The sequence below is a fragment of the Octopus sinensis genome, linkage group LG25 (assembly GCF_006345805.1).
Source record: "Octopus sinensis linkage group LG25, ASM634580v1, whole genome shotgun sequence".
NCBI lineage: Eukaryota > Metazoa > Mollusca > Cephalopoda > Octopoda > Octopodidae > Octopus > Octopus sinensis.
Window position 1 is genome coordinate 2,765,594 of NC_043021.1, and position 11,332 is coordinate 2,776,925.

The 11,332-nt window shown below is 41.9% G+C and overlaps 1 protein-coding gene across 4 annotated transcripts in view; it reads left to right on the forward strand.

Moving 5' to 3' along the window:
* LOC115224297 (replication protein A 70 kDa DNA-binding subunit) overlaps window positions 1-11,280 on the forward strand; it is a 30,842-nt gene extending 19,562 nt beyond the window's left edge. For 3 of the 4 annotated variants that reach the window (XM_029795127.2, XM_036513283.1, XM_036513282.1), the window contains 5 exons: window positions 945-1,063; window positions 3,102-3,215; window positions 4,169-4,276; window positions 4,864-4,950; window positions 7,538-7,699. In XM_029795127.2, coding sequence (XP_029650987.1) covers window positions 945-1,063; window positions 3,102-3,215; window positions 4,169-4,276; window positions 4,864-4,950; window positions 7,538-7,645 — 536 coding nt within the window. In that variant the 3' untranslated portion in view covers window positions 7,646-7,699. Of the gene's footprint in view, window positions 1-944; window positions 1,064-3,101; window positions 3,216-4,168; window positions 4,277-4,863; window positions 4,951-7,537; window positions 7,700-10,703 lie in introns of those variants that run through there. The other variant, XM_036513281.1, reaches the window with a different exon arrangement.
* Window positions 11,281-11,332: the final 52 nt, after the last annotated feature.

Below are 11,332 nucleotides of genomic sequence, written 5' to 3' on the forward strand. Positions count from 1 at the left end.
TCGGGGCTATAGCGGAAGACACCTACCCAAAGTGCCAAGCAGTGGGACTGAACCCGAAACCATGTAGCTAGGAAGCAAGCTCCCTAACCACACAGCCATATTGCTATCTCCTCAACTCTAATTGGACTCAATACTGGCTCAACTCTGACCTGCAGCACACACATAACTATAACACAATCACACACACTACATAAGCTTTATTACTTTCTGTTGTTGCCAGCGCCGCCCCGACTGGCCTCCGTGCCGGTGGAATGTGAAAGGCACCCGCTCTACACTGTCGGAGTGGTTTGCGTTAGGAAGGGCATCCAGCCGTAGAAACATTGCCAGATCAGACTGGGCCTGGTGCAGCCTCCTGGCTTCCCAGACCCCAGTTGAATCGTCCAACCCATGCCAGCATGGAAAGCGGACGTTAAATGACTAAACTATGTTACAAAGTTTGCCAATACATCAAGACAAAACTGATATGGCTTGGTTCATGGCTGAAAAAAACAACTCTAAAAAAATGAATTCATCAACCGAATTTCATCATCATCATCATCATCATCATCATCGTTTAGCGTCCGCTTTCCATGCTAGCATGGGTTGGACGGTTCTACTGGGGTCTGTGAAGCCAGAAGGCTGCACCAGGCCCCAGTCTTATCTGGCAGTGTTTCTACAGCTGGATGCCCTTCCTTAACGCCAACCACTCCGTGAGTGTAGTGGGTGCTTTTTACGTGCCACCGGCACTGGTGCTAGACAGAGCTGGCAAACGGCCACGAACGGATGGTGCTTTTTATGTGCCACCGGCACGAGGGCCAGGCGAGGCTGGCAACGGACACGAAACGGGGCGGTGCTGGCAACGGTCGCGAAACGGAAAGTTGTTTGAAATAATTGTTTTTTGATGATGAAGATGACACTGTTAACAAAGATGTATTTAATTCCTCTTTTATTTTCATTTCATTTAGGCAATGAGTGGAAGACATTTGAACAAGTTAAATCTGAAAAGTTAGGAGCAACAAAACCTGATTACTTCACCTCAAAGGGAACTGTGATTTTCATAAAGAAAGGAAACTGCATGTATATGGTAGGTACAACATCAGCTTACGGTGGTTCTAACTTGTTTTGCTCTCTTTAAATACTCCAACTTCTGCAGTTATATTCTGCCAAATTTACCTATTTCTTTATTGCCCACAAGGGGCTAAACATAGAGAGGACAAACAAGGACAAGCAAACGGATTATATCGACGCCAGTGTGTAACTGGTACTTATTTAATCGACCCCGAAAGGATGAAAGGCAAAGTTGACCTCGGTGGAATTTGAATTCAGAACGCAGCGGCGGACGAAATACCACAAAGCATTTCGCCCGGCGTGCTAACGATTCTGCCAGCTCGCCACCTTCTGCCAAAGATTACCATCATCATCATCATCAAGTCTGTTTTTCCATGCTTTTATGGATAAGACTATACAGTTGGTGCCCCAGCATGGCCACAGCTCATAAGCTGAAACTAGAATCAATCAATCAATCAAGTCGATTTGAAAGAAGATAAAAGTGACATATAGTGCTTGCTCTTTTACTTGTTTCAGTCATTTGTCTGCGGCCATGCCTGAGCACCGCCTTTAGTCAAAGCAAATCGACCCCGGGACTTATTCTTTGTAAGCCCAGTACTTATTCTATCGGTCTCTTTTGCCGAACCGCTAAGTGACGGGGACGTAAACACACCAGCATCGGTTGTCAAGCAATGCTAGGGGGACAAACACAGACATATATACACACACACACACACACATATATATATATATATATACATATATACGACAGGCTTCTTTCAGTTTCCATCTACCAAATCCACTCACAAGGCATTGGTCAGCCCGGGGCTATAGTAGAAGACACTTGCCCAAGATGCCACGCAGTGGGACTGAACCCGGAACCATGTGGTTGGTAAGCAAGCTACTTACCACACAGCCACTCCTAGATGTAATTTATATAAGACAAATTCACGGCTTCATACCTGATGCATGTCTGCTGTTACAATATTACATTTGCATGCACAAAATCATACATTTTCCACTATAAAACAACTTTAAAATATTTTTCAGTAAGTGTATGATGAAACAGAATACATTTGTTCTTTCTTCAAAGTATCCTCATACAATTGGGATGCATCTGATACACTGGCAAATATGGTAATTGCATTCTGGCATTTAATTTCAGTTTCCTTCTTCATCATTTAACATCCGCTTTCATGCTGGCATATGTTTGAGAGTTTGCCTGAGGACTGGCAAGCCAGGAGACTGCATCAGGTTCCAACCTGACCTGGCAAGGTTTCTACAGCTAGATGCCCTTCCTAATGCCAACCACCCCAAAAGTATAGTGGGTGCTTTTTATGTGCTACTGGCACAGAAGCCAGTCAGGCAGCACTGGCATTGACCAAGCTCATGTGGTGCTTTTTATGTGGCTCTGGTATCGACCACGCTCAAATGATGCTTTTTACGTGTCACTGGCATGCATATTTTCCAGCATACAGGTTGACATATCGTGTAAATGTGAAGTGGAAACATTTAAACGTTTTTGTCTTTCCGAATCCTGCTGCCTTTCACATTGACAATTTGGTCCTCCAAAGTCATTGTGGTGCGTCAGTCAGCCTACCTCCTTGTAGCTGTGAATTTTGGTCTGAAAAATTTTAACTTGTATATCCCAAAATCATCATCATCGTCGTTTAACGTCCGCTTTCCATGCTAGCGTGGGTTGGATGGTTTGACTGGGGTCTGGGAAGCCAGGAGGCTGCACCAGGCTCCAGCCTGATCTGGCAGTGTTTCTACGGCTGGATGCCCTTCCTTAACGCCAACCACTCCGTGAGTGTAGTGGATGCTTTTTACGTTCCACCGGCACAGGTGCCAGGCGAGGCTGGCAACGGTCAGGATCGGTTGGTGCTTTCTATGTGCCACCGGCATGGAGGCCAGTCGAGGCAGCGCTGGCAACGGCCACGTTCTGATGGTGCTTTTACATGCCACTGGCACTATGGTACATATTTGAATTGTGCCAATAGTTTTCATTTTTGTTTGATGAAGTGACACAATGTAATTAACTCCCTCTAAAACCTCCCTGTTTCTTGTGTTGTTAGGCTTGTCCCAATGAAAATTGTAACAAGAAACTGATAGACCAGGGAAATAACCAATACCGATGTGAGAAGTGTGATCAAGAGTTCCCTAACTTCAAATGGCGATTGCTTTTGTTGGTAAGTTAAATATATTTTAGTTAACCCTTTTGTTACCATCCCACCTAAAATTGAACCTGGATTTGCGATACAAATTCCTGTTTTAACCCTTTAGCATTCAAGCCGGCCATTTCCGGCCGAAATATTTAACCGGTTTTTAGTTGAAACTGACCTCTCACACCAACCCTACAATGACATTCTAAAACTAAACCATCTCATTACTGAAATCTCTAAACTACAACATAATTAATTCTAAATAACGAAAGTAAACAAATATTACTTTTGACATAGTAATAATCATCTGAATATTTAAATGGTTAAAGTGATCGAAATTAAAACTTCGGATCTTTTCTGTTTGAACGGCAGTTTTTAACATAATTTCTAGGTAACTAAAAAATTTTAAATTTCGTATACTGGCAGAATGTGTTTATAAAACATCTTTTTCTCTTGGCTTTATTGAGAAAATTCTATAGTTTGTAAGATATTTGCTGTTTTTTTTCTTCAATTTCTGCAATTTCAACCAATCAATGATGTGTGTTGAGGTAAAAAAACATTCTGTGCAGTATGAAAATGTCCCTCGTTTAAGAAACAGATTGGGTTTATTTACATTTGTGAAGAAAAAAAGATACCCTTCCCCCTAACCCTAAAACAGATTGAAATGCAATAGATCGATACTAGGGTCATAATTATGAGTGACAATTTCATATGGCACTGCTAGAAAAAACTGCCGTTCAAACCGAAAAGATCCAAAACTTCCTATCAATATTTTGCGTTAATTTATGTTTCAAAGACCAGTTTTAGAATGACCATTATTTTTCTAAATTCTTCATTGTTCTCAGAACAAGTCGATATATTTCACTAGAAATATGGTAACAAAAGGATTAATGAAATCTAATTGATGATACTTCTTTTAAAATTTCACTCAAGCCTTTACTAACGAATACATATATATCCATTTCCATTTCCTCTCGCAGACCAACATTGCTGATTATACAGGCAGCCAATGGGTTACATGCTTCCAAGATTCTGCAGAATCCCTTCTTGGAGTCTCAGCTGATGAGCTGGGCAACTTAAAGGAAATGGTGAGGCATATTCTTTTTCTTTTCTTTTACTTGTTTCAGACTGCGGCCATGCTGGAGCACCGCCTTTAATCGAGCAACTCGACCCTGGGACTTATTCTTTTGTAAGCCCGGTACTTATTCTATCGGTCTCTTTTGTTGAACCGCTAAGTAACGGGGACATAAACACACCAGCATTGGTTGTCAAGCAATGCTAGGGGGACAAACACACACACACGCATACATATTTATACATATATACAACGGGCTTCTTTCAGTTTCCATCTACCAAATCCACTCACAAGGCTTTGGTCGGCCCGAGGCTATAGTAGAAGACACTTGCCCAAGGTGCCTCGCAGTGGGACTGAACCCGGAACCATGTGGTTGGTAAACAAGCTACTTACCACACAGCCACTCCTGCGCCTATATATTGCTTTCTCTATTCACTTCATCATCATAGTCATCCTCTTATGTCCATATTCCAACTTGGCGTGGCTTCCTTTTCTCCATTTTCATTTAAATCCTTAAAAATGTTTTAGCTCGAAGGCCGCGGCCATGCTGGGGCACCACCGCTGGTTATTTGGTCATTTTTTTTTTCTTTCTCTCTCTAGGATGAATTTGCATTTGATCAAGTATTCCAAGAAGCCAGTTTCAAATCCTATATTTTCAATTTGAGAGCAAAATTCGAAACCTACAATGTAAGTAGAATATTTATTATTTCGCAGATTTATTCTATAAATGCAGAACCTACGCTTCCAATTGCTTCTGTATTTTGTGTTGAATCCATTTCTTTAGACATTTTCTGTTGAATTTTCAGCCAATTTTTTATTTTTTTACTTGTTTCAGTCATTAGACTGTGGCCATGCTAGGACACCACCGTGAATATTTAGTCGAATGAATTGACCTCAGTATTTATTTTTTAAGCCTATCGGTCTCTTTTGCTGAACCGCTAAGTTATGGAGATGTAAACACACCAACACCGGTTGTCAAGTAGTAGTGGGGAGACAGACACAACACACACAGATATATATATTTACACACTCGATGAACATCTTACAGTTTCTATCTACCTAATCCACTGACAAAGCTTTGGTCAGCCTGAGGCCACAGTAGAAAACATTTGCCCACGGTGCCATGCTGTGAGACTGAACCTGGAACCATATGGAAGTAGACCTGCAGAGGGGCACAAACTTTTGACCCTCGGATTACCTCTAAGGTCAACTTTTAAAGGTCTGATGTTCTACTGACTGACCTATGCAGGCAGGTTGAACATACCCACATGGGGTTCCTCTGAAGGATCTCCGAAGTAATGTTACTTGACAAAGGGCATGACTTGGAGATCAGGGTGTCTTTCCAGGTTGAGGGGATATATCTCTGCATTGACAGGTCACAGCTCTGGTAATGTGAACTTGTGATTAGGATGTTGCAAGACAGATTCTTGAAGCTGAGTCAACCAGCAGGAAATCTTAGTGTAGACCAAGAATGAAATGGTTGGATAATATCCAAAGCCTCAGTTGGTCATATAGTGGGACAGGAACCAAAACTGTGGAGTTAGGAAGCAAACTTAAATTTGTAGCCATATCTCTACCTCAAGCCATCCTATTATTTATGTTTAAGGTGGGTGAGCTGGCCAAATCGTTAGCACACTGGATGAAATGCTTAACAGTATTTCGCCCATCGCTATGTTCTGAGTTCAAATTCTGCCGAGGTCGACTTTGCCTTTCATCCTTTCGGGGTCGATAAATTAAGTACCAGTTACACACTGGGGTCGACGTAATCGACTAGTCCCCCTCCCTCAAATTTCAGGCCTTGTGCCTATATTAGAAAGGATTATTTATGTGTAAGGTTACAGATCCTTAAAAATCTGGAAATTAAAGGTCAAATGAAAAACGATGACTTGCATATGATTCAACGGCACATGGCCTAGTGGTTAGAGCAGCGGACTCACGGTCAAGGGATCGTGGGTTCGAATCTCAGACCGGGCAGTGTGTGAGTTTATGAGCAAAACCCCTTCAGCTCCATGCAGCCTTCTCTCACTCTTTCATCCTGCAGCTCACCTGCGACAGACCGGCGTCCTGTCAAGTGGGGAACCTGTACACCAATGAAACTGGGAAACCAGCTCTTATGAGCCAGCCGTGGCTCAAGAAGAAACTAACAACAGGTTCAAACATAGATAAGCTAGTTGCCTGTTGTGTCACAGGCGATTATCTCCCTTTTATGACGTTCATCTGAAACAACAATGTTTTACATTGGCATCTTCCATTCATTCTTGCAGATCCAAACACAAAATAAGCAAGTTGTTATCGACCCCTAATTTTCTCTAAGCTCTGCTGCTAGATTAATCCTCTCTCATTTTGTTGATGTGGGAAGGGTCTGAAGAGTTGACATCCCATTGGACCCTTTAGCTTTCAGATTATTCTGTGCAATTGAATGCCTTTATATTTCCATTGTTTTAAATTGCTTGTGCATTGTCTCATAGCTTTTGAACATAAAATAGGAAGGAAATTTTTATATATATATACACATACATACATGTATATATATATCATCATCATCATCGTTTAGCGTCCGTTTTCCATGCTAGCATGGGTTGGACGGTTCGACTGGGGATCTGGGAAGCCAGAAGGCTGCACCAGGCTCCAGTCTTATCTGGCAATGTTTCTACAGCTGGATGCCCTTCCTAACGCCAACCACTCCGTGAGTGTAGTGGGTGCTTTTTACGTGCCACCTGCACAGGTGCCAGGCGAGGCTGGCAACGGCCACGGTCAGATTGGTGTATTTTATGTGCCACCGGCACGGAAGCCAGTCGAGGCGGCGCTGGCATCGGCCACGAGTTGGATAGTGCTTTTTACGTACCACCAGACCAGGGATCCTGGCTGGTTCAATTCGATTTCGATTTCGCTTGCCCCAACATGTCTTCGCAAGCAAAGGGGGTTGGCATGGGTGCCTGTCGTATGGTCGGATTGGTGTATTTTACGTGCCACCGGCACGGAAGCCAGTGGAGGCGGCGCTGGCATCGGCCACGAGTCGGATATATATATATATATATACACAAAGGCTTCTTCCCAGTTTCCCATCTACCAGATACACTTACAAAGCATTGTTTGACCTGGGGTACAATAAGAAAATACTTGCCCAACGTTCTGTGTTGTGGGCCTGAACCTGGAACCACGTGGTTGCCAAGCTTAACCACATTCCTCCTCAGCCTGCAACTCCATCCTATTTACCTTGTCTCACCTAATTAGTGAAATCATTTCTTTATTGCTTTTGTCTTTTGTCTTTTAGGATGAAACCCGTTTGAAGACGATATGCGTCAGCGCCACCCCGGTTGACTGGAAGACATATGGGCAGCGCCTGATCAAAGAAATTAATAATACTGAAACAAGGGCATAAATACTCGCAGCATTGCATGATATTGAGTTTGTATAAAGATTATCTGGACATTTTGTTTTTCTTTTTTATAAGTAGGGTCTTAAATAAAAGAAAAATTTTTTTAATGTTTAGTCTTTTTGGTACTTTAACCCCTTTAGTGTTCAGATTATTCTGTCAAAGTGAGGGCGCGTGGCTTAGTGGTTCGGGCATTCGGCTCATGATCGTAAGGTTGTGAGTTCGATTCACGGCGACGCGTTGTGTCCTTGAGCAAGACACTTTATTTCACGTTGCTCCAGTCCACTCAGCTGGCAAAAATGAGTTGTACTTGTATTTCAAAGGGTCAGCCTTGTCACTCTGTGTCACGCTGATTATCCCCGAGAACTACGTTAAGGGTACACGTGTCTGTGGAATGCTCAGCCATTTGCACGTTAATTTCACGAGCAAGCTGTTCCGTTGATCGTATCAGCTGGGACCCTCGTCGTCGTAACCGGCGGAGTCTTGCTATTCTGTCAAATGTGATGTTTGTTTATTTAAAATGGTTTGAATTCATCATCATCATCATCGTCGTTTAACGTCCGTTCTCCATGCTAGCACGGGTTGGACGGTTCGACCGGGGATCTGGGAAGCCAGAAGGCTGCACCAGGCTCCAGTCTGATCTGGCAATGTTTCTACAGCTGGATGCCCTTCCTAACGCCAACCACTCTGTGAGTGTAGTGGGTGCTTTCTACATGCCACCTGCACAGGTGCCAGGCGAGGCTGGCCACGGTCGGATTGGTGTATTTTATGTGCCACCGGCACGGAAGCCAGTCGAGGCGGCGCTGGCATCGGCCACGAGTCGGATAGTGCTTTTTACGTACCACCAGACCAGGGATCCTGGCTGGTTTATGCATTATCTTGTAGTTTAGAGATTTCAGTGATATGATTTTTTTAATTTCTAGAATGACATTGTAGGGCTGAGGTGAGAGATGAGCTCTGGTCAGTTTCAATATAAAAGAGGTTAAATATTTTGGCCGGATTGAATGCTAAAGGGTTAAATGTGATATTTATTCCATCAGTCTCTTTCGTAGAACTGCTAAGTTACAGGGACATAAACACACCAACACCGATTGTCAAGTGATGGGGGACACGACACACACATACACACACGTGTCTGACTTTCTTCGACTAATCACGGCCCATCTGCTGGTAGTTTAAGAAGCAAGCATCTTACAACATAGGCAAGGGCATGGCTATGAAATATGGCAAATACAATCCTGTTCCATTGTATAGCACTTTGGGAAAGTGTTTCTAGTATAGCCCTGGGCCAAACAAGGTCTTGTGAGTAGATTGGTAGATGGAAACCGACAGAAGCCCATTGTGTGTGTTTGTATCTGGTGATCGTAAATGAGCATCATTGTTATACAAGCGGTGTCGTTTATTAGTAGTCTTCATGAAAACCTGTCTAGTCAGGTGGAAATATCTCAACAAGTGAGGGCTGGCAACAAGAAAGGGCATCTGGCTGTAGTGAAAAATTTGCCCTGACCCATGCAAGCATAGAATCATGAACATTAACCCTTTCGTTACCAACCCGGCTGAAACCGACTCTGGCTCTTTAGTACAAATGTCTTGTTTTCATAAGTTTTGAATTAAGATCTTCCACCAAACCTTAGTCACAATTTATGCTCCTAACACTAGCTGAATGATAACTAAGTTCTTTTACTTATTTCTTTGATATATTTAAAGTAATTGAAAGAAACACAGAGCATCTCAAAATAAATACAGTAACGAAAGGGTTAAAACACTGATGGTGGTTTCTATTTGTGTAACGCAGTGCTTTTCAAACTTTTTGCTGGAACGGAACCCCAAGGAACCCCTGTGCAATAATTTAATAGCCTTATGCACACATATCTGCACAGGAGACTTAAAAATTACTGCCGATTTTAGCATTTTTGTAACTTCTTGCGGAACCCCTGGACTGGACTGGCGGAACCCTGGTTGAAAACCACTGGTGTAACGTTTAGGGTTTCAGATATTGTGAAACAAGTTTACTAATGAAAATATTTTAATTCCATTCTAACAATTCAAAATTTGCCATTTTATGTTCCACTCTGAAGCAGCACAAAGTTTCATTCAATTATTTTTAAGCTTCCTCATCAGACAACAATAATTTGCCACACGACAGAATCGTCTCTCAGGAATATTTACCGTTCTACATGCACTCTTTTGGGATTCGTTATTAATCACAATGACCACAACTTAATAATGTCCACTTCTTCATACTTGCATGGATCAGACAAAATGTGTCAAACAAACCATTTTACCAATCCTATTATGCTTGGCCCACTTTAAGTGAAGTTTGACAATTTCAAATTGAGACGACCAATCATTTTTTTAGCTCCCTAATGCTCTGCATCTCCTCCAAGTTGTTTTTACACTTCATTAATCATCATTATCGTTTAACGTCCATTTTCCATGCTAGCATGGGTTGGACGGTTCGACCGGGGTCTGGGAAGCCAGGAGGCTGCACCAGGCTCCAACCTGATCTGGCAGTGTTTCTACAGCTGGATGCCCTTCCTAACGCCAACCACTCTGAGTATAGTGGGTGCTTTTTACGTGCCACCAGCACAGGTGCCAGGTGAGGCTGGCAACGGCCACGATCGGTTGGTGGTTTTTACGTGCCACCAACACGGAAGCCAGTCGAAGCGGTGCTGGCATCGGCCACGTATGGATGGTGCTTTTTAGGTGCCGATCATCTTGATTTAATCCCTGTAGCAACTTAAATCCACTGTTTATACAGTTAATCTATTCAGCAGTGAAGCATTCACTAACTCACAGCCATCTTTGTTTTGATTCACTTCACTGCATCAATAAAACAACTGAAAAGCATTGGAATCAAAATTTCAAATATTTATGGTGTTTACTGATGGAAAGGATACTGGTTGTACTGGGACAGGAATTCAAAGAGATTTAAAAAAAAAAAAAAATTGTCAGAGGTAAGAAAACTAAATTCTATAATTTTCGAGAATATCCTTCCCTGCTTGAAACATTACACCATGGGACACACAAACATCTTAGTTTATGAATTTTTCTTTTGAATCTTTTCAAATTATTAGACCCTGTGCTAAATGCATGGATCGTTATCAGTTTCCTTGGAATCAGAAAAAAAAAATTTTTTTTTTTTCTGTTAAACCATCATCCAGTGCCAACCAAGTTTCAAAAACATCAAATCTCTCGACAAAAAAACAAATTTCTTGCAAACCAATGTTTTTTGCTAGTTTCATCTCTCAACTGTTTGTCTCCGACAGTTTTCATTTTCTAGAAAATCTTGTGTATTAACCAAGTGAAATTTCGTCATAGAAGACCGTAACCCATGCAGAAACAAAGTAGTTTAAATTACAAACACTGAACAAGTCATTCACTCTGTTGGTCATTTCCCCTTGACTTGTGTCCGAGACCATTGGGACGTATTAAAATTCTTTAAAACCAAATCTATCCTCACAATGTAAATACCGGAGGCATTGACTGGGAGAAAGAATTTGAATTTAAGGAGGGTTTTTTTTGTTTTCTTCTTTTTATCCCCCAAAACAATAAACACTTATTTCTATAAATCTATTTATGTCTCTAGCAGAGAATTCATTAATACAAATATTAATTGGCAGAAGATCAGGGAATGAATAAATTATCAGAAAAAAATATGAATCATTCAAAATGGCTTCTCAATTATGTGTG